This window comes from Microcebus murinus, chromosome 16 (genome assembly GCF_040939455.1).
Source record: "Microcebus murinus isolate Inina chromosome 16, M.murinus_Inina_mat1.0, whole genome shotgun sequence".
In the NCBI taxonomy this organism is placed as follows: Eukaryota; Metazoa; Chordata; class Mammalia; order Primates; family Cheirogaleidae; genus Microcebus; species Microcebus murinus.
In genome coordinates, this window is record NC_134119.1 from 52,045,065 (window position 1) to 52,069,112 (window position 24,048).

The 24,048-nt window shown below is 63.4% G+C and overlaps 1 protein-coding gene across 2 annotated transcripts in view; it reads right to left on the reverse strand.

Annotated features, from left to right (window-relative positions):
• Window positions 1-24,048, reverse strand: part of SORCS2 (sortilin related VPS10 domain containing receptor 2) — a 516,842-nt gene that overhangs the window by 64,351 nt on the left and 428,443 nt on the right. For both annotated transcript variants that reach the window (XM_075992934.1, XM_020282017.2), the window contains exons 5-7: window positions 20,409-20,482; window positions 11,914-11,978; window positions 2,601-2,719 (exon numbers count right to left, since the gene is read on the reverse strand). In XM_075992934.1, the coding sequence (XP_075849049.1) occupies window positions 2,601-2,719; window positions 11,914-11,978; window positions 20,409-20,482 (258 nt within the window). The remainder of the gene's footprint in view (window positions 1-2,600; window positions 2,720-11,913; window positions 11,979-20,408; window positions 20,483-24,048) is intronic.

Consider the following 24,048-nt stretch of genomic DNA (forward strand, 5'->3'; position numbering starts at 1 on the left):
GAGGAGGGGCTGAGTTCTCTGCTGACTCCCGCGCCAGTGCTCCTTCTGCCAGGGCAGACTGAAGACACTTGAGACGCGGGCTGCCTCTGCTGGAAGGTGCCTGAGGGCCGCCTGCTCAGATTCGAGGGCACGCAGAGAGGAGCAGGGCGCCGTCTCACCCCTCTGGGGGCGGCTGGCCTCAGGGAGGGGAACCGCCAGTGAGGGGGGGAGGCTGGAGGGCCCCACCCCCAGTGCTGTCACTGGCCGGCTGTGTCACTGGCAGGGCAATTTGCTTTTCTTAGCCTCAGTTTTCTCTGCAGTAAAATGGGCCGCTGCGAACACATGAAATTCTGTGAGTGAGGTCGTCTGTGGGCATCTGTCACAGAGGGGGCTTGAGAGACGTGCTGTCGCCGTGGCCAGGAGCGTGGATGGGGTGACGCGGGTATCTGCGCCCTAGGCGGGCACGGCAGGGCAGCCCCAGAGCCAGGCCTCTGCTCCCGGAGACAGAAGTGCCCTTCAGGGCAGGCCCACAGAGGGTCCCAGAATCGGAGGCCACAGGGACCTGCTGCACAGAACAGAGGAGGCTGCAGGCTGCTGGGCCGCCAGCAAGCCCCCGCCGGTCCCCGCGTGCTGGGCGCACTTCCGCGGTGCGGGGGCTGGGGCTGCAGCTGCGGCTTGTCCACCGCAGCACGGGCTCCCCAGGCTGCGGGACCGGGGCGGGAGGGGCGGGCGGGGCCGCGGGGGGCTGGGGCAGCCTTTCCGTGCAGTTGTTGAGAGAGCCGCAGCCGTGGCCCGGCGGCCAGGGCGCCCTGCACGCTGCGCACTGGACCTTGCCCTGCTAGAGCCGCGGCGCGCCGCTGGGCCTGGCCTTCTCCAGTTCACGGACAATGTCGCCTGTCACCTGTCACCTAGCACCAGACAAGGCCACTCTGTGACGTGGCAGAGGGAGACAAAATGGAGACCTCTGCGCAACCGTGTCTGAACACAGACCAGACGTGAACGCGGCCCAAGCCCCAGGTGACCAGACGCCCCGTCCGGCTGAGACGAGCGAGGTGGCCTTAGCCCCCCCACGCCCCTCCCTCTCCGTAAGACTGACCCAGGTGCGGCAGGACCCGCCTCCCGACGGCACCGCCCAGAGCCCAGCGGCTTCCTCCAGCCCCCGTCCCCTCCCCTGGCCACGCCCAACCAGCGGGCACTGACCCCCCAGACGCAGGTTCCCCAGAGTGCACGCCCTCCTCGCCGCAGAGGGAGGGCCACCTGCTCGGCACAGGTGCGCTCTGGCTTCTGAGGCCAGGGACCCTGGCGGGCCAGAGCACGTGAAGCTCAGAGACTGCTCAGCAGAGACGTGGTCCCCAAGGAAGCTGACGCCATCTTTGCTCCAGAGCTCAGCGAGGATTTGCAGAGACACAACGCTGGCCACTGGGAGAATAGGCGTGGACCTGGAGCCCTGCCTCGGTTTGCCTGTGTCTGGCACAGGAACAACGGGAGTAAGCCACACAGAATGACACAGTGGGGCCTAGGCTATGACGGGGAAGGCCCTGGCCCAGGATGCTCCGAGCAGGCAGCCGTGGCCCCACAGTGGAGGCAGAGTTCAGGGAAGACTTCCTGGAGGAGGCGGTGAGTGACTGGGTCTTGGAGAAGGAGTGGGGATGGGGCAGTGGAGACAGGGCGCAGGCACCGCCGGCACAGGCAGCAGCACGGACGGGGGGCGGGGTGCCAGCAGATGGCGTGCACACGGCAGGGCTGGAGGGCAGGGCGGGCGCTGGCCGAGCCTCGGTCTGGCTGGCTCCAGCGCAGGCCGGATGCCCCTGCTGTTCCGGCCCTAGCTCGGCGCACGCCCGGCGTGGAGAGGGCTGCGGGGGAGGAAGTGTTGCCGAGACGGGGCAGGGAGGAGGCTGGGAGCATGGGGGGCCTTCCAGGGAGTGGGCACCCAGCAGCTGCCCTCGCGGGGCTTTCTCGGTGGGAGACTTTGGAGCTGTGTCTCCGGTCCTGGAGAGCAGAGCAGGGACCGACAGCTGGGAGTCAGGGGAGACAGACTCAGTGGTGGGGCCAGAATGTCCTACTGGCTTGAGCAGTCCAGGAGAAGGCCAGGCTGTTTTGGAAGGGGTGAGCTCCCTATCCATGGAGGTGATCAAGAAGCCATATGACCAATTGTTTACTAGAGTTTCTGAATTAGCTCGGCCCACCTGGGTGTCGAGGGTGGTCCGCTTGTGGCCTGGAGGCAGGGGAGGCACGGGCAGCAGGCCCTAGTAACTGGGGTGTGGACACCAGTGCCAGGCGGCCGAGGCAATGACCAGGATTGGCCTCATCAGTCCCAAAGTCACCAAAGAAGCCAAGGGGGGCCAAATGGGCTTAGGCTCGGGCCCCCGAGCGGTGGGGAGGCCCCTGGTGGGCAGAGGGAGGGCGGCAGAGCGGGCTGTGTCCCTGAGCCTCGGTGCCGGCGTGTGGGGGCCTCGGGGAGTGCCCGCAGCCCGTCACAGCCGGGAACTGGGTACCGCTAAGCCGCACTTGAAAGTAAAGCAGCGGTTTTCTCATCCCCTTTCCGGGTGATTCCGCTCCGCCCGGCGCTCAGCCGCCACGCCGCCTATCGCCAGTTTCCAAAGCCCCGGAAGCAACTTTACCTTAAAGAAGATGTAGTCGTCCTGCACGGCCAGGGAGCCATGGTCAATGGGGCCTGCGAACAGGGCCGTCAGTGTCTCCTTGGAGCAGTTGTGGATGTGGCAGGTGACATACCGAAAACCTGCAGGGGACATCCAGACTCCAGCTGAGAAGGGGCCTCTGTTTGTGGGTTTGGATGTTAAAGGGCTGGCCCGGGACGACACCCGGGATGACACCAGCTGCCACGGGCCCGCTCTGGGCCAGGTGCACGCGGAGGCGAGCCCTGCAGACCTGGTGGGTGGTGGGGCAGTGGCGCGGGCCGCCTCCCCAGGGAGGGCCAGAGCGGGCAGCTCACGGTGCCCGACACAGCCCGGCTCCTCCACCCTCCTGGAGTCCCCCACACCTGAGCAGGGTAGAGACGGTGAGACTCAAATGCTTCTTTCCCCCTAAATTTAAGCAAATGCTTCTGCCCTTTCCCGGATATTTATAGCCAAGCAAAGCCAAATGCGTGCGCTGCCAGACAGCGGCTGTGTTTACTCCATGTGCTCTGTTTCCCCAGGGCCTGGGTGCTCCGGCAGGTTGACGCAGCGGGGCAGGAGCCCTCGGGCCTGGAGGAAGCTCTTCTGCCCAGCTTGTGAGCCAGGACAAGGGTTTAGCCACAGGGACCAAAGGGGCCAAGGGAAGGACACCGAGCCACAGCGCCTTTGGGGTGTGTCTTGACCATGGCCCAGGGTGGCTGGGCAGCGTGGAGAGGGGTTAGAGGCAGGGGCTTAGGGGCCAGGAACACACGCACCCGAATGCAACTGGGGGGACACTGGGGGGACACTACAGGAGCCCCATGAGGGACACTGGGGGACACTACAGGAGCCCCATGAGGGACACCGGGGGGACACTACAGGAGCCCCATGAGGGACACCGGGGGGACACTACAGGAGCCCCATGAGGGACACCGGGGGGACACTACAGGAGCCCCATGAGGGACACCGGGTGACACTACAGGAGCCCCATGAGGGACACCGGGTGACACTACAGGAGCCCCATGAGGGACACGGGGGGACACTACAGGAGCCCCATGAGGGACACCGGGTGACACTACAGGAGCCCCATGAGGGACACTGGGGGACACTACAGGAGCCCCATGAGGGACACGGGGGGGACACTACAGGAGCCCCATGAGGGACACCGGGGGGACACTACAGGAGCCCCATGAGGGACACGGGGGGGACACTACAGGAGCCCCATGAGGGACACTGGGGGGACACTACAGGAGACCCATGAGGGACACGGGGGGACACTACAGGAGCCCCATGAGGGACACCGGGGGGACACTACAGGAGCCCCATGAGGGACACTGGGGGACACTACAGGAGCCCCATGAGGGACAGTGGGGGGACACTACAGGAGCCCCATGAGGGACACGGGGGGACACTACAGGAGCCCCATGAGGGACACGGGGGGACACTACAGGAGCCCCATGAGGGACAGTGGGGGGACACTACAGGAGCCCCATGAGGGACACGGGGGGACACTACAGGAGCCCCATGAGGGACACGGGGGGACACTACAGGAGCCCCATGAGGGACACGGGGGGACACTACAGGAGCCCCATGAGGGACACGGGGGGACACTACAGGAGCCCCATGAGGGACACTGGGTGACACTACAGGAGCCCCATGAGGGACACTGGGGGGACACTACAGGAACCCCATGAGGGACACCGGGGGACACTACAGGAGCCCCATGAGGGACACGGGGGGGACACTACAGGAGCCCCATGAGGGACACCAGGGGGACAGTACAGGAACCCCATGAGGGACACCAGGGGGACACTACAGGAGCCCCATGAGGGACACGGGGGGGACACTACAGGAGCCCCATGAGGGACAGTGGGGGGGACACTACAGGAGCCCCATGAGGGACAGTGGGGGGACACTACAGGAGCCCCATGAGGGACACGGGGGGACACTACAGGAACCCCATGAGGGACACTGGGGGGACACTACAGGAGCCCCATGAGGGACACTGGGGGGACACTACAGGAACCCCATGATGGACACTGGGGGGACACTACAGGAGCCCCATGAGGGACACGGGGGGACACTACAGGAGCCCCATGAGGGACAGTGGGGGGACACTACAGGAGCCCCATGAGGGACACGGGGGGACACTACAGGAGCCCCATGAGGGACAGTGGGGGGACACTACAGGAGCCCCATGAGGGACACGGGGGGACACTACAGGAGCCCCATGAGGGACACGGGGGGACACTACAGGAGCCCCATGAGGGACAGTGGGGGGACACTACAGGAGCCCCATGAGGGACAGTGGGGGGACACTACAGGAGCCCCATGAGGGACACTGGGTGACACTACAGGAGCCCCATGAGGGACACTGGGGGACACTACAGGAGCCCCATGAGGGACACGGGGGGGACACTACAGGAGCCCCATGAGGGACACCGGGGGGACACTACAGGAGCCCCATGAGGGACAGTGGGTGACACTACAGGAGCCCCATGAGGGACACTGGGGGACACTACAGGAGCCCCATGAGGGACACGGGGGGGACAGTACAGGAACCCCATGAGGGACACCAGGGGGACACTACAGGAGCCCCATGAGGGACACTGGGGGGACACTACAGGAGCCCCATGAGGGACACCGGGGGGACACTACAGGAACCCCATGAGGGACACCACACTACAGGAGCCCCATGAGGGACACGGGGGGACACTACAGGAGCCCCATGAGGGACACCGGGGGACACTACAGGAGCCCCATGAGGGACACTGGGGGGACACTACAGGAACCCCATGAGGGACACCGGGGGACACTACAGGAGCCCCATGAGGGACACGGGGGGACACTACAGGAGCCCCATGAGGGACACCGGGGGACACTACAGGAACCCCATGAGGGACACCGGGGGGACACTACAGGAGCCCCATGAGGGATACCAGGGGACACTACAGGAGCCCCATGAGGGACACCGGGGGGACACTACAGGAGCCCCATGAGGGACACCGGGGGACACTACAGGAGCCCCATGAGGGACACTGGGGGACACTACAGGAGCCCCATGAGGGACACCGGGGGGACACTATAGGAGCCCCATGAGGGACACCGGGGGACACTACAGGAGCCCCATGAGGGACACTGGGGGGACACTACAGGAGCCCCATGAGGGACACTGGGGGGACACTACAGGAGCCCCATGAGGGACACTGGGTGACGCTACAGGAGCCCCATGAGGGACACCGGGGGGACACTACAGGAGCCCCATGAGGGACACCGGGGGGACACTACAGGAGCCCCATGAGGGACACTGGGTGACGCTACAGGAGCCCCATGAGAGACACTGGGGGGACACTACAGGAGCCCCATGAGGGACACCGGGGGGACACTACAGGAGCCCCATGAGGGACACCGGGGGGACACTACAGGAGCCCCATGAGGGACACTGGGTGACGCTACAGGAGCCCCATGAGGGACACTGGGGGGACACTACAGGAGCCCCATGAGGGACACTGGGGGGACACTACAGGAGCCCCATGAGGGACACCAGGGGGACAGTACAGGAGCCCCATGAGGGACACTGGGTGACGCTACAGGAGCCCCATGAGGGACACGGGGGGACACTACAGGAGCCCCATGAGGGACACTGCGGGGACACTACAGGAGCCCCATGAGGGACACCGGGGTGACACTACAGGAGCCCCATGAGGGACACTGGGGGGACACTACAGGAGCCCCATGAGGGACACTGGGTGACGCTACAGGAGCCCCATGAGGGACACTGGGGGACACTACAGGAGCCCCATGAGGGACACGGGGGGACACTACAGGAGCCCCATGAGGGACACTGGGGGGACACTACAGGAGCCCCATGAGGGACACTGGGGGGACACTACAGGAGCCCCATGAGGGACACTGGGGGACACTACAGGAGCCCCATGAGGGACACTGGGGGGACACTACAGGAGCCCCATGAGGGACACTGGGTGACGCTACAGGAGCCCCATGAGGGACACCGGGGGGACACTACAGGAGCCCCATGAGGGACACCGGGGGGACACTACAGGAATCCCCATGAGGGACACCGGGGGGACACTACAGGAGCCCCATGAGGGACACCGGGGGGACACTACAGGAGCCCCATGAGGGACACTGGGTGACGCTACAGGAGCCCCATGAGGGACACTGGGGGGACACTACAGGAGCCCCATGAGGGACACCGGGGGGACACTACAGGAGCCCCATGAGGGACACTGGGTGACGCTACAGGAGCCCCATGAGGGACACCGGGGGGACACTACAGGAGCCCCATGAGGGACACCGGGGGGACACTACAGGAGCCCCATGAGGGACACTGGGGGGACACTACAGGAGCCCCATGAGGGACACTGGGGGGACACTACAGGAGCCCCATGAGGGACACCGGGGGGACACTACAGGAGCCCCATGAGGGACACCGGGGGGACACTACAGGAGCCCCATGAGGGACACTGGGGGGACACTACAGGAGCCCCATGAGGGACACGGGGGGACACTACAGGAGCCCCATGAGGGACAGTGGGGGGACACTACAGGAGCCCCATGAGGGACACTGGGTGACGCTACAGGAGCCCCATGAGGGACACTGGGGGGACACTACAGGAGCCCCATGAGGGACACTGGATGACGCTACAGGAGCCCCATGAGGGACACTGGGTGACGCTACAGGAGCCCCATGAGGGACACCAGGGGGACACTACAGGAGCCCCATGAGGGACACCGGGGGGACACTACAGGAGCCCCATGAGGGACACTGGGGGACACTACAGGAGCCCCATGAGGGACACTGGGGGGACACTACAGGAGCCCCATGAGGGACACTGGATGACGCTACAGGAGCCCCATGAGGGACACGGGGGGACACTACAGGAGCCCCATGAGGGACACTGGGGGGACACTACAGGAGCCCCATGAGGGACACCGGGGTGACACTACAGGAGCCCCATGAGGGACACTGGGGGGACACTACAGGAGCCCCATGAGGGACACGGGGGGACACTACAGGAGCCCCATGAGGGACACTGGGGGGACACTACAGGAGCCCCATGAGGGACACTGGGGGGACACTACAGGAGCCCCATGAGGGACACGGGGGGACACTACAGGAGCCCCATGAGGGACACTGGGTGACGCTACAGGAGCCCCATGAGGGACACTGGGGGGACACTACAGGAGCCCCATGAGGGACACTGGGTGACGCTACAGGAGCCCCATGAGGGACACTGGGGGACACTACAGGAGCCCCATGAGGGACACGGGGGGACACTACAGGAGCCCCATGAGGGACACTGGGGGGACACTACAGGAGCCCCATGAGGGACACTGGGGGGACACTACAGGAGCCCCATGAGGGACACTGGGTGACGCTACAGGAGCCCCATGAGGGACACTGGGGGACACTACAGGAGCCCCATGAGGGACACGGGGGGACACTACAGGAGCCCCATGAGGGACACCGGGGGGACACTACAGGAGCCCCATGAGGGACACGGGGGGGACACTACAGGAGCCCCATGAGGGACACTGGGGGGACACTACAGGAGCCCCATGAGGGACACCGGGGGACACTACAGGAGCCCCATGAGGGACACTGGGGGACACTACAGGAGCCCCATGAGGGACACGGGGGGGACACTACAGGAGCCCCATGAGGGACACTGGGGGGACACTACAGGAGCCCCATGAGGGACACGGGGGGACACTACAGGAGCCCCATGAGGGACACCGGGGGGACACTACAGGAGCCCCATGAGGGACACGGGGGGACACTACAGGAGCCCCATGAGGGACACGGGGGGGACACTACAGGAGCCCCATGAGGGACACTGGGGGGACACTACAGGAGCCCCATGAGGGACACGGGGGGACACTACAGGAGCCCCATGAGGGACACTGGGTGACGCTACAGGAGCCCCATGAGGGACACTGGGGGGACACTACAGGAGCCCCATGAGGGACACTGGGTGACGCTACAGGAGCCCCATGAGGGACACCGGGGGGACACTACAGGAGCCCCATGAGGGACACGGGGGGACACTACAGGAGCCCCATGAGGGACACTGGGGGGACACTACAGGAGCCCCATGAGGGACACTGGGGGGACACTACAGGAGCCCCATGAGGGACACCGGGGGGACACTACAGGAGCCCCATGAGGGACACCGGGGGGACACTACAGGAGCCCCATGAGGGACACTGGGGGGACACTACAGGAGCCCCATGAGGGACACTGGGGGACACTACAGGAGCCCCATGAGGGACACTGGGTGACGCTACAGGAGCCCCATGAGGGACACTGGGGGACACTACAGGAGCCCCATGAGGGACACGGGGGGACACTACAGGAGCCCCATGAGGGACACTGGGGGGACACTACAGGAGCCCCATGAGGGACACTGGGGGGACACTACAGGAGCCCCATGAGGGACACCGGGGGGACACTACAGGAGCCCCATGAGGGACACGGGGGGAACACTACAGGAGCCCCATGAGGGACACTGGGTGACGCTACAGGAGCCCCATGAGGGACACTGGGGGGACACTACAGGAGCCCCATGAGGGACACTGGGTGACGCTACAGGAGCCCCATGAGGGACACTGGGGGACACTACAGGAGCCCCATGAGGGACACGGGGGGACACTACAGGAGCCCCATGAGGGACACTGGGGGGACACTACAGGAGCCCCATGAGGGACACTGGGGGGACACTACAGGAGCCCCATGAGGGACACTGGGGGGACACTACAGGAGACCCATGAGGGACACCGGGGGGACACTACAGGAGCCCCATGAGGGACACGGGGGGGACACTACAGGAGCCCCATGAGGGACACGGGGGGGACACTACAGGAGCCCCATGAGGGACACGGGGGGACACTACAGGAGCCCCATGAGGGACACTGGGTGACGCTACAGGAGCCCCATGAGGGACACTGGGGGACACTACAGGAGCCCCATGAGGGACACGGGGGGACACTACAGGAGCCCCATGAGGGACACCGGGGGGACACTACAGGAGCCCCATGAGGGACACGGGGGGACACTACAGGAGCCCCATGAGGGACACTGGGTGACGCTACAGGAGCCCCATGAGGGACACTGGGGGGACACTACAGGAGCCCCATGAGGGACACCGGGTGACGCTACAGGAGCCCCATGAGGGACACTGGGGGACACTACAGGAGCCCCATGAGGGACACGGGGGGACACTACAGGAGCCCCATGAGGGACACTGGGGGAACACTACAGGAGCCCCATGAGGGACACTGGATGACGCTACAGGAGCCCCATGAGGGACACTGGGTGACGCTACAGGAGCCCCATGAGGGACACGGGGGGACACTACAGGAGCCCCATGAGGGACACTGGGTGACGCTACAGGAGCCCCATGAGGGACACTGGGGGACACTACAGGAGCCCCATGAGGGACACGGGGGGACACTACAGGAGCCCCATGAGGGACACTGGGGGGACACTACAGGCCCCCATGAGGGACACTGGGGGACACTACAGGAGCCCCATGAGGGACACCGGGGGACACTACAGGAGCCCCATGAGGGACACGGGGGGGACACTACAGGAGCCCCATGAGGGACACCGGGGGGACACTACAGGAGCCCCATGAGGGACACGGGGGGACACTACAGGAGCCCCATGAGGGACACCGGGGGGACACTACAGGAGCCCCATGAGGGACACTGGATGACGCTACAGGAGCCCCATGAGGGACACTGGGTGACGCTACAGGAGCCCCATGAGGGACACGGGGGGACACTACAGGAGCCCCATGAGGGACACTGGGTGACGCTACAGGAGCCCCATGAGGGACACTGGGGGACACTACAGGAGCCCCATGAGGGACACGGTGGGACACTACAGGAGCCCCATGAGGGACACTGGGGGGACACTACAGGCCCCCATGAGGGACACTGGGGGACACTACAGGAGCCCCATGAGGGACACGGGGGGACACCACAGGAGCCCCATGAGGGACACGGGGGGACACTACAGGAGCCCCATGAGGGACACCGGGGGGACACTACAGGAGCCCCATGAGGGACACGGGGGGACACTACAGGAGCCCCATGAGGGACACCGGGGGGACACTACAGGAGCCCCATGAGGGACACCGGGGGGGACACTACAGGAGCCCCATGAGGGACACTGGGGGGACACTACAGGAGCCCCATGAGGGACACGGGGGGACACTACAGGAACCCCATGAGGGACACTGGGGGGACACTACAGGAGCCCCATGAGGGACACCGGGGGGACACTACAGGAGCCCCATGAGGGACACTGGGGGGACACTACAGGAGCCCCATGAGGGACACCGGGGGGACACTACAGGAGCCCCATGAGGGACACGGGGGGACACTACAGGAGCCCCATGAGGGACACGGGGGGACACTACAAGAGCCCCATGAGGGACACGGGGGGACACTACAGGAGCCCCATGAGGGACACCGGGGGGACACTACAGGAGCCCCATGAGGGACACCGGGTGACGCTACAGGAGCCCCAGCCCAGGGGAGCATGCTGGGGGACCCGGAGGAGGGGGCAGGGCAGGCAAGGGTGGTGGGAAAGGACCGGGATGGGGAGATGGGGAGCACCCCCAGCAGGTACGAGAGGTGCAAGGTGAGCTTGGGGAATGGCCAGAGGAGAGGAGCAGAGGGCCCGGTGCAGGGACCACAGGCCCCAGTGCTGTGCCACTCGCTCAGCCAGACGGCATGCCGGCGGGATCCCCAGGCTGGGCTGGCCAGGGCGTGGCCCAACAGGAGCGGGTTGTCGCGATCCCGTGGTTGTCCGGGGCTGGGAGCTGACGCCAGCACTTCTCTTCTCATGGGACAGACACTTCCTGGCAGGGGCTGGCGACACAGAGGACCTGTGCAGGGGGCTCTGACACCCCCACTCATCACTGCACCTTCCGTCCCCCCAGCGTGCAGGACCTGGGCTCTCTGGGGCACGAGGCCGGCCAGGTCAGTGTGCCCAGGCCCTGTCCCTCCCTCGCCCGCTCAGCGCCCCGCAAGCCGGTGGGGCTGGAGCGCGGGAAGCACTCAGTGGATGCTCGGGGGCAGAACGAATCGCCCTCTTAATAGACTTGTCCGCTGGAGCAGAGCCCCTGACTTCAATATCCCCGACTGGAAACAAGCACATTTGCAATTATGCCACATCGCAACACAGTGGGGTCAGCCGTGCAGGGCAAGCCGCGGAGGACGCACGATTGAACACAGCATGGCCGAGCTGCGCTGGGCCGAGGGGACTCCAGGACACAGGGCTCACCTCCACTGGGGTCCTGGGCCTCCATGTGGACCAAGTCAGGGTCGGCGTCCACCCCAGACACAGCCCTGGAAAAGAAGATTGACATTGGTCCCGGCAATGGAGTCGCCACGCCCTTCCTGCGGCAGCTCCCTGAACCCCAGGTGGCCACGTGGCCAGTCCTGCTCTGGGAGCCAGGAGACCCTGCCTCCTCGAGAGCCCACCTGCTCCCGGGGCAGTTGGACCCTCTGGTTCTGCCCTGCAGGAGCCCGGGAGCGGCTGGCATTCTTCTGGCCGCAGTACTGTTTATAAAAGACTTTCTCCTTCATAAAAGACTTGCACATCTTGTGTTTGTTTTTGATCATGGAAAATCAGTGCAGGAGACATGCAGGTGCACGGTGACCGGCCCAAAGTTGCACGGCCACGAGTGGCTGACCCGGGATGTGAGCCGGCCCCGCCCTGCGCCGCTGCTCTGCCCATCCCCATTGCTCAGCCAACACGCCCAGTTCAGCACTTCCAGAAGGTTCTGCTCTTGGCCGTCCCTCACCAAGAGCTCCATGCTGCCCCCAGGACTTGCTAAGTGCTCCTGGGGCTACGGCCCTGGGAGAGGAGAGCACCCCCTCTCGCGGCACTGCCAGCGGGAGCAGGGCTGTCCCCGCCGGGGCCGGGCGAGCACGCTGAGCAGGCGTCCTCCTTGCATTTCACGGGCGCGGGTCCTGTGACTTGCGGAGGCAGCAAAGCTCGTGGCGCAGGGCGGAGACACAGCTCCCTGCAGACCCCTCATGCCGAGGCCCTAATGCTTGTGTCCTCCGAGACCTGCCTCTGAGCAGGCGAGCCCCGAGCCTTGGAGAGGCGGGGACAGAGGCGGTAGCTTTGCCAGCTGGCTGAGCTCCACAGACACCTCCAAGAGCAAAGTGGGCCCTGGGGACACAGAGAGAGGGGACACAGTGGCTGCCCTGGGGCACCTGTGTTAGGACGAGGGGCTGTACTCTCCACCCCTGCCTGACTCCTCTCCTCCTTGGTGCTGTCCTGCTGGGCGAGCCACTCGGCGGCAGGAAGCCTGGCTGCAGGGCCAAGTCCGAGGAGTCTCTCCTGCACACGGCACGTCACCTAAACCCACGCAACAGCTACGGTGGCAAGAGCACAGGGGCAGGGGCCATCCTAGGTGCTCTAGTCGCCTCATCTCACTTAGTGCAGAGTAACTCCAAGTGGTTTGTTTCACCCACTTGACATGAGGATGCCAAGGCTCAGAGAGGTGAGCACACGCCCAGGGCACACAGCTGACACCGAAGACGCACAGCCCACGTCCTGCGGTTCCCACGCCAACGTGCTTTCATCACACAGGCTGTTTCCGGGCTGTGCACGGCGTGGTGCATGACAATAATGCAGTGAAGGGACAGTGGACAGGGACGGCTGTGTCCTGGTGTCCTGCTCTCAGCCTAGGGTCTCAGTGGAGTCCTCACCTGCCCTGCCTGCTTTGTCCCAGGCTCTCCCCTGCACTCTCACAGGCTGGCCACCCACGTGGGGCCGGCGGAGGTGGAAACCCCTCTCACCTTCTTGGACACTCTCCCCTGGCAGCTCCAGTAGTTGCCCTGGCACCACCTCTGCCTTGGATGTAGATGGCAGATGCTGGCCCCTCCTCCCAGCACTCGAGAGCAGCAATGGCAGGGCAGAGGCCACGGCTCAGGGTTAACGAGTCTGAAAGCCTCGCCAGCGGGGGTGACCCACACATTCCATCCAGTCACTCCGTCAGCATAACTGCCCATGCCGGCACTCCACCCACCTGTGCTAGGCCATGCCCCTGTCAACCTGCCCTGTGTGTGTAATAAAATCTACAGAGCACTCACTAGGAGTCAGGGGTTGAGGGCTCAGAGATGAACAAGACATAGCCTCTGCCCTTCAGGAGAGCACAGGCTTCCAGGGAGGCCATATGAAACAACGACCTGTCCACCACATGTCCCATCTGACTATCCATCCATATGTTTGTCCACCCATGCATTTATGCATGTATGCATCCATCCATCCATGAATGCATCCATCCATGTATACATCCATTCATCCATACATTCATGCATCCATTCAGCCATCCATCCATACATCCAGCAATCCATGCATCCATCATCCATCCATCCATGAATACATGCATGACTCTTGCATCCATCCACCCATGCGTCTATCCATGAATTCATCCATCTATGCATCTATCCATCCATGAATCCATCCATTCATCCATGTATGCCTGCATGACTCATCCATCCATCCATGCATCTATCCATCCTCCCACCCATGCATCCATCCTCCATCTATCCATCCAGCCACCCATGCATCCATCCTCCATCTATCCATCCACCCACCCATGCATCCGTCCTCCATCTATCCATCCACCCACCCATGCATCCGTCCTCCATCTATCCATCCAGCCACCCATGCATCCGTCCTCCATCTATCCATCCACCCACCCATGCATCCGTCCTCCATCTATCCATCCAGCCACCCATGCATCCGTCCTCCATCTATCCATCCACCCACCCATGCATCCATCCTCCATCTATCCATCCAGCCACCCATGCATCCGTCCTCCATCTATCCATCCACCCACCCATGCATCCGTCCTCCATCTATCCATCCAGCCACCCATGCATCCGTCCTCCATCTATCCATCCACCCACCCATGCATCCGTCCTCCATCTATCCATCCACCCACCCATGCATCCATCCTCCATCTATCCATCCAGCCACCCATGCATCTGTCCTCCATCTATCCATCCAGCCACCCATGCATCCGTCCTCCATCTATCCATCCACCCACCCATGCATCCGTCCTCCATCTATCCATCCACCCACCCATGCATCCGTCCTCCATCTATCCATCCACCCACCCATGCATCCGTCCTCCATCTATCCATCCACCCACCCATGCATCCGTCCTCCATCTATCCATCCAGCCACCCATGCATCTGTCCTCCATCTATCCATCCAGCCACCCATGCATCCGTCCTCCATCTATCCATCCACCCACCCATGCATCCGTCCTCCATCTATCCATCCAGCCACCCATGCATCCGTCCTCCATCTATCCATCCAGCCACCCATGCATCCGTCCTCCATCTATCCATCCACCCACCCATGCATCCGTCCTCCATCTATCCATCCACCCACCCATGCATCCGTCCTCCATCTATCCATCCAGCCACCCATGCATCCGTCCTCCATCTATCCATCCAGCCACCCATGCATCCGTCCTCCATCTATCCATCCACCCACCCATGCATCCGTCCTCCATCTATCCATCCAGCCACCCATGCATCCGTCCTCCATCTATCCATCCAGCCACCCATGCATCTGTCCTCCATCTATCCATCCAGCCACCCATGCATCTGTCCTCCATCTATCCATCCAGCCACCCATGCATCCGTCCTCCATCTATCCATCCACCCACCCATGCATGCATCCATTCATTCATCTATGCATGAACATCCACCCATCATTTACTGAGCAGCCATCCAATCATTTACTGAGCACCTACTATGAGCTGGTCCAGGGCTGGGGCTGGATATATAGAGATGCACTTGCCAGGTCCCTGCCCTCCATCATCTCACAGTCTGGAAAAAGGTCTGTTAACATTTCTCCCAGGCACAAACTCTTTAGGACTCAGGTTGGCAAGAAGCCATGCGGGCTGTGTCAGTGCACAGGAGGCAGGGGCTGTTGCTGAGCAGCGTCTCGTGCACAGGCAGGGGACAAGGCTGGGACAGGAGGAGGTTCTTTCCCATCCGAACAGAGTGAGAACAGATCTTCCTGCAAGAGTGGATGGAAACCAGTTCTTTGAGAGGCTATACTCTTCCTGACCAGGGAATGCACGCATGACACATAAAAGGAGTTTATCACATGCTTTTGAATGCATGAATAAGACATAAAGAGGAAGGGAGGAAGGTGAAAGGACAACCATTCTTTGAACACCAGCCACGTGCAGCACAGTGAACTGAGCACTTCACAGTCATTGCTTATTTCCCCACGGGACTTTGGGGCATGGAACCTCCACCTCGGAGATGGAAGGGCTGAAGCTCAGAACACTGCAGGCATTTGTCTGTGTCCCACAGAAACCTCAAGGTTCCCTCCTCCCTCCCTGCCTGCCTCCCTCCTGGTGTTCGGCCTGAGTAGGGGGAAGAGGAGGACTGGGGAGCAGGTTTGGGGGATCCAGCATTTCCACCAGGCTCCCCGGCACATACCCTGAGGGACCAAGCAGACATTGGACACTAATGCCTGGAATGTAGGTGGCATTTAATGCCATGCTCTTGGAAAGGCTCACCTGGGGACAGGTGGACATGATCTTGAGGCACACAAGGTGGTCCTCTGGCAGGGTGCTCAGAGTGGCTCTCTAACCATCCCTCCTGCTGTGGCCTGGGCTGATGACAAAGGGCCCAGACCATCCTGCCTCATTCACCCCTGTGTCCTCAAGGCTACGCAGATATAGGCCCCATAGCAAGTCATGGAGTAGGACCGCCCCATCGTGCTGGGGACCTGAGTGGCACTTATGACAACTCCATCAGCACTGCGCCAACACTTCACAAAGCACCTTCAGAGACACTGGCCTATCTGAGCTGAAGCTGTGTGTCCACCTTATTGGCACTGAGCATGTCATGACAAACCAGCTGAGTGTCCTGCAGTCAGGGGCTGCGTGGGGACACCAGGGAGGAGCCTGACTTGAGAGAGGCTGGCAGAGGCCCCTTTTCAGCCCTGTCGTCCCTTTGCCATGAGAGCGTGAGTGGTCACTACACTCTCTGGGCCCAGGTCCCATAGCCCTGGGATGGCACAAAACACCTGTGGCACAGGGTTTCTGAGGGTCCGAGCCTGTGGAGTGGCTGCAATGAGGCCTGAGAAGAATGGGACAGAGGACGTGTGCTAGGGTCATAGCTCCGTGGCTGGCCCTCCAGGGAGGGCAGGGATGGCACCCAACTTTGGCACTGTACCCAGCACCCGCCTGGCACACAGAGGGGGAGTGCGTATTGTTGGAACGAAAGGAACCCTGGCGAGGACCAGGGCCGGGGTTTCCCACACCAAGCACCAGCTCCCGGATGTCACTGCATGCATGTGTCTGCCTGCCACTGTCTTTGCTGAGCGTGTCCCTCTGCTTAGCCTCCTCTTGACAAGACTGCCTGGGCGCACGGCTGCGACGGCCGCATGTCTGCTGCCATGTACCTTCCAGCCCAGGTGCCCGCTGAAAACCACTGACCGCCCACTAGAGCAGCCCTCTCATGGACGAGGAAGTCACTGCCCGGGCACCGGCCACTGAGCGCTGGGAGCCTCCTTGTGGCCGTGTGCAGGCTGCTGAGACGTCGGGCGGCGTGCCCGCCCTGGCCCTGCCCTCTCTCTGACAGTCTCGGTGTCTCTCCCGCCTGCTTGGCGCCCAGCCCCCACTCGCTTCACCTCCTTCAGGGACCTGGTCTACCAGGTGGCCCCAGGTGAAGCCAGAGGGACGGGGGAAACCCGTAAGTGGGTCTGCGCGACACAGATGCACAGCGTGGCGCGAGCCAGCTCCCGAAGTCCGCTGGCATTCCAAACCCTGGACGCCGGCATCGGTCGCTCGCTCTCGGGAAACAGCTCTCAACCTCAAGGTGAAGTGCCGATTTAGGCTTTTGTGAATGGACCGTTTGTGAGGCCTTGGAAGGGAGGGCTCCCGCTTGACATGTCTCTCTTCTGAATACAGACAGACACTGTTCCCTTTACCAGGAGGCCCAGCCGGGCAGATGGAGTTTCAGCCTGACAACCCATCGTCCGCAAGTGGGCTAAAGATGCCTGGCCTGTGCCCCAGCTCGCCGCTCGCTGGCTCATTCGCCCACTCACCCGTCCGCTCATTCACTCGCCACTCGCTCGCCCCTCGCCGTTCGCCCACAAACGTCCACTGACCACGCGCCCGCGCCCTGTCGCAGGGGCCTGCGAAGGCTCTGGTGGGCACGGCAGTACAGGAGGCCCCAGCCCAGCACCCGGCCGGAGCCCCGGCAGACCCGTGAGCTGCCCTCAGAGCCCGGAGCCCTGCAGGAAACGACACCTGCCGACACGAACGCCTTCCTGTTTGCTGAGGCCTCCAAAGGTGACCTGGCCCGGCTCTGGAGCAGCGTTTAGAAATGACGGGTCCACGATGGCCCCAGGCGGGCAGCCCGGAGAGCATGAGGAGCTCTGGGGTGCGGAGACCGCCTTTCGCCCCAGCTCGTGCAGAGGGCAGCCTGGTGACCCTCAGAGACGGGGTCCCAAGGGGGGGCGGAAGGCCCCTCCTTCTCCTGAGGAAGGCCCTGGCCTCACGTGCGCCCCTGGCGGCACGGGCTGGCGGAGAGGAGGCGCAGGCTGTCCATGGTGAGCGGGGCTGGGGGCTGAGGGATGAAGGAGCCCCAGGCGACGGCAGCAGCTGGACTGCAGGCGGGGCCACTGGGCACTGCCAGACGCGAGCCGCTGCCCAGGGCTACTGCTGAGGGCAGCGCGACCTACAGCGGCGCCCCAGCTGCTCCAAGCCTCAGTTTCCCCCCGTGACGTGAGGGGCAGATGTGCGCGGGCTGGACGGGATTCCACGGGACAATGGGTTCAGACTCTCCGCCCACCGCCTGGGGACGGGTAGCGTTCAGAACGCGGCAGCTCTGGGGCCACTGTTAGGATTTTGTCCCAGGCTGTGGACAGACTAAGGGGAGGTGGTGGGCAAGAGCCCACGTGGCCGGGGGCAGCAGAGCACCTCGGGCCGCCACCGCCCGCCCTCAAGCCGTCTAATGCGCGCCGGTTGTTTGGCTTCGCAGAACGTTAATGAGCCCAGGATTCAGACAGAACACGGGCTGTGGCAACTCCTGCCGTCAGTCCAAGGACAAAGAGCTCTTTGGAAGCGCTGTCAAAACAGCGCTATTCACTGCTTACAACAGGCCCCGCCACCGCGGCTGTCACCACGTCCCAGGAGAGATCCCAGGGCCAAGCGGCCGCGCCTGGCATGACTATCTCTCACGCACAACAGCTCTGGGCAATTTGAGAAACTTGGGGAAGAAATAATTTGATTTGCCTGAACCAATGACATGTTTGAATTACGGCCAATTTCCCTTTTAGCATCTGCGGGCCGGTTTCTCTCTGGCTGAAGAGATCTCTGAGAGCATGGCTGGGCTGGGGCTGGACGCAGAGCTCTGCCAGGGCTCGGAAATCCCACCTCCCGGGAGCCCTCGGGGCCCCAGCGTGCCCTTGCTGGGTAGCTCTGGCTCCTGGCAGTTGACAGCAGTGACCAGGCCAGTGATTGATGGCAGCACTCTGGTTTCCGAGGAAGGAACTGGACCCTCCCGCGGGCAGCCCGTGGAGACACAGCCATCACACGTCCCCATGAGCAAAGGGCACATGCACAGGTCAACATTCCAGAGGAGAGACAAAGATTCGCTTAGCCTGCGGGATGTCAGGAACAAGTCCCTGGCTGCGCTTGGCTTGAAGTTGTGTGTGTCGCGGGGGGCGGGGGGGGGGCCCTTCCATGGTGCTTCTCTGCTGGAGAGACAAGGCTGAGGCTGGCCCAGGGGCCTGTGTAATAGTTTGTTGCACAGATGAGACAAGGAAGAGAAGGGGCAGGAATGGGCAGGCATGTGTGTGCATGTGTGTGTTTATGTGTGTATGAGTGTGTGTGCATGCACAAGAAAGATGGATGCGGTGGGCAGAGCACGCATGTGACGGGGTGCATCCCGAAAGGCAGTTCAGCCCTGGCCGCAGCTGGGGGTGCGCGAACGTGGGCTCGGGGCCAGCCGCACTAGGCTCCCAGCTCCCGTCCTGCAGCCTGGGACCTCGGCAAGGCTCTTCCTCCACGAGCCTCACCTATGCTTCCAGCAAACTCTGCTTGAGGAAACTTCAGTTTCCTGGGTGGTGCAATGAGACTAGAATGCCGCCCACGAGACAGAAGTGAGGAGCCAACACCGGCTGGTCTGGACTCAGGACCTGGCTTGCCTTTGCTGGGCTGGGAGCCCCCACCCCACCTGCATTCATCCCTTTCCTTGGCTTGGCTGCTCAGTGGGCTGGGGGGCATGTCTGGGGCACCCCACAGGCCCAGCAGGGTGACAGATGGGCAGTGGGAGGGGAGCCCAGGCATCACCAAGGCGGGAGGGGCAGCTAGTCAGGGGCTGGGCCCGGGGCTGGGTGGGGGGAGGGAGGTGAGGAGGAGTGGGCCCACTGTGCGCCAGGCACCATGCCGCGCTTGTGCACATCAGCACCTCTTCCAGCTGAGGAGGAAACGGAGGCTGCAGGAGAGAATACTGGCCGTGGAAAACCACACAGCTGGGTCAGGTACAAACACGGCCTAAGGGACACCAATGCCCGGACTCGTCACCATTTCTGATACCGCCCAAGTGCAGCAGAAAGAACAGCTCTGGAGGTCCCTGGATGAGGAGGGTGAGGGGCAGGCGACAAGGCAGCAGGAGGTGGGACCCGGGCTGGTGGCCTGAGGAGCAACAGGGAGCCGCTGGCCCTCGGGCTGACCTTGCCCTCGCCAGCTCCGGGGGCCCGGTGGGGAGTGCTCTCACCAGAACACGTGGTCTTTGGTCACTCGCTCCTGCAGAAGCGTCCATTTCTTCCCCAAGTCAGATGACGCATAGAGCTGCAGGACAGAAAAGAGAGAAGCAAAGGTTCAGTGGCACCTTCGGGACGGAGCCGCTGCCAAGAGTGGGTGTCCCCGCTGTGCTGACCTCCCTGGGGCGGCCAGCCTGCACGGCACAGCACAGGCCTGTGCTCACTGTGGGGTGCAGGCCCACGCCGGGGAGGCCTGGGCGGGAGAGCCACTCCCGCCCCCGGCCAGCGGTTCTCCAGGGTGAAATCTAGGGTCCTCCCAGAGGAGGTGTCTGAGCCTTTGACACACAGCAGGGGCTTCACAATACCTGTGGGGGCAGCTGGGGCGTTTGGGAGGACGGAGGAGGAGGGTGTGTGAAAGGGTGTGGCCAGACAGGTGTCTCAGGGAGCCCTGAGGAGGCCAGGCCTGGGCCCCGCCAAGGACAGCAGCACGGCGCAGAGGAGGACAGGCGCAGGGACAGGCCTGCTCAGGGAGGCGGATGGGCCCTAGGAGGAGCGGGTGGGGCCGGGAGGGTGAGAGGGCCCTGGGTCTGTGCCCCAGACCTGGGAGGAGCGGCTCTGGCGGGCTCATCTGTGCACACCCGGCCCCGCTGTGCCGGGCGGGGCTTCATAACTCCATCTCCAAATCAGGAGTTAGGGAGGGCTGCAGGAAGCGCCACCAAATTATGACATCTTAGAAATGGAGGAGCAGCAGAAGCACCTTCCCCTTCCTCCCTGAAGCAGGCCCAAGTCCTAGGAAGGGCCCTCTGACCACCTCCCTCCTTCCCCTTGGAGACCCTCATGTGACCAGTGTCCTGTCCCACCCCTGGAGGGAAGGAATGTCACCCAGGGAGGCCGGAAGAACCTGAACGAACGTCCTCACGAAGCTGCCCCCAGTTTATTCCCATCAGATCACACCCCCGTGTCCTCCAATCACACGCCTGCGAAACTGTCCCCTCTCCCTCAAACCCACGCAGAAAAGTACACAACCTTCCTTCTTGGGTCTTCATTTCTGAAGGCTCCTGGGCCACGTAAAACTGCTATCAAATTAATTTGCTATGCTTTTCTCTCGGTACTGTCTTTTGTTGTAGGGTCTCCACCAGGAACCTGGCAGTGGATGGGAGACCTCACTTTGTCTCCCTGCGCTGGGGCTCAGAGAGCAGGTGTGACAGCCCTGAGACGGCAGCGCTGGGTGGTGGCCCTGCCTGATCCCCGGCAGGTGCCTTCCAGGACACCAACTCCACGGCAGCCGCCGTCCCCTGGAGGCCAAGAGTGGCTGGGTTCCAAGTGTCACCTGGCTCAGGACAGGTGAGCCAGGCCAAGCAGGACAAATAGAGGCCAGAGGTCCTGAGCAGGGACCACACTGTTCCCTCCCTCCTCCAGCCCCAGGGTGGCATCTGCTGTCCTTGGCCACTTCTGAGGTGCTCCTCCCTTCCCCTTTGCTCCTCTGGCCCTTCCAATGCCTTGTGAGCAATTAATTCCCTCTGTTAAATTCCCTCCGCGTGAGGTATCTGGAGGGGTTCCTGGTTCCTTGCTGGACACAGCTGCATGGCATCTGGCCAGCATTGGGGACTGTGGGGGTCTGTGGCTAGAGGAAGACAGAGGCCATTCCGGGTGGAGGGAATGCCGAGCACCGGCCCCACGTGGGAGGTGCCAAGTGTGCCCAGCACACAGTTTTTCTGGCTCCAGGGTGCCGGGCCTCAGGCGGTGCCAGGGGCAGGCCGGAGGACGGGGCAGGGCTCCCCCTTCATCTTCCAGGCCTGGGCAGTCAAGGAAGGACCTCTGTCTGCTCTGGGGTCAGAGGGTGGGATGCGGGGGGCGGGAGGCCTGCAGGACAGAGTCCAGCCTCGGCCTCCTCTCTCTGCAGAGACCAGGCCAATCTCCTAACAGTGAGGCCAGGAAACTCGGGCCATGGCCTCCAGCCGTGGAGCCAGCCAGACCTGGGCTCCCACCCTGCCTGCAGCCAGGCACCTGGGTGAGCCTTAGTTTCCCTCAGCTGTGACAGGGCTCCGTCAGAAAGCCTGGAGGATTCGGCTGGGTCCCAGGCGACAGCAGCCTGGCACGTGCCTTTGCAGCGAGCCCACGACCCACACTGTCCGTTTCCGTCTCGGGAACCGGCATTCCTTCTCGCTTCCCTCCTGCGCGTCCATGTGCATTTTAGTAAGTTTCAGCGACTCTGTAACTGAGGCCCCAAATCCACTGTCTTGGGTCTGTGTTACTTTGTGGGGCTTGCCGGTGCCCCGGGGAAGGGGTGTTGGTGACACAGTGAAGCCTCCTGAGTTCCTGAGAGGAGCCTGGGCCTTGAGGTCCCTGGGAAGTCCTCCCGCCACGTCGGGAGCTGGCACAGGCCGGCCAGGACCCTGCGGTGCCTGCGGAGTGGGTGTGGACGCCCAGGGCCAGGAGGTGGGGCTGCGGCCGGGTTTGGCCTCTGCCTCCTTGCCCTGGCCGCCCTGTCATGCCCTTGCTCCAGTGTCCCATGTGTAAAGCCATGCCCCCCATAACATTTTAAAGGGGGGAGAACTTGGGGACCAGCAGGCCTGGCTCCTGTCAGAGCCCGCTGTCCACAGCTGCGTGGCCTCGCGTGTGTTCCAAAGCTGTTCTGAGGCTCAGTTTCCCCACTCTTTAAAGCAAGAGTCCAGACTCCTGCCTTACAGGGGTGCTGTGGGTCACCCCAGCTCTGTCGCCCAGCGGCTGCCCTTGCCGTGCACGCAGCGCGCTGTGTCTTCACCAGTCCTGAGAAAGAGCCGCACTGGCCGCGCCCACTCTGCACACACGCACACGCCAAGCCCTTCACCTCTGGGCCGCCCTCGCACGGCTCCGGGCAGCGGGCGGCTCCTCAAGTCTGCTCTGTAGAGGGAGGACTGCCACCAGCAGCCGCTGAGCGACCCGCCCAGGGCTGATCCCCGTCAGAACGCGGACTTGAACTCGCTGTGATTCTGATGCGGCTTGAATGTCTGCCCCTATTCCTTCTGCAATCCAGGTGTGTCAGAGCGAACCAGCCGAGTGGAGCGACTCCATCACGGGCCTCGAAAGGAGGGAAGCCCAGCGACGCCTCGGCCTCAGCTGGGGACGCGCAGTCTCTCCGCCTGCAGAGCCGCGTGGCGCCCGCTGGCGTTGCCAGGCCTGGCGCGCCTGCGGCCTCAGGGCTGGCGCCTCTCTTCGCCGTGGGCGCCCTGTCTACCCCGCGTGCTCTTGCTGCGGGCACTGTTACGAGGCACCAGCAAGAGTCCAGGTGTTGTTCCCGCCGCCGCCGCCGCTCATCACAGGACTGCGGAGTCTCCCAAGCGATGGCTCATCAGGCGCACCTGGGCTCCGCACGGCAGGTGTGACCCCGCCCTCCGGAAGCTCACCCAGCCCTGCCCAGTGCCAGTCACCCGCCAGCTTCTAAGGCCAGGGCCCTGGCCTCACTGGGTCCATTCTGCCACGTTCAATAGGTCACCGCGCTTCAGATGCAATTGCGTAGCCCATGTCTGCTGCAGGCCACCTCCTCCCCGCCACGGCCACAGCCCAGCTGGGCCACGCTGTCTTCATGGCCTCCGGGGCTGCAGAGCACACACCTGGCCACACTGCTCTCCCACTCAGACCTTCTAGGGGATGTGTACAGCCTATTCCTGTAGG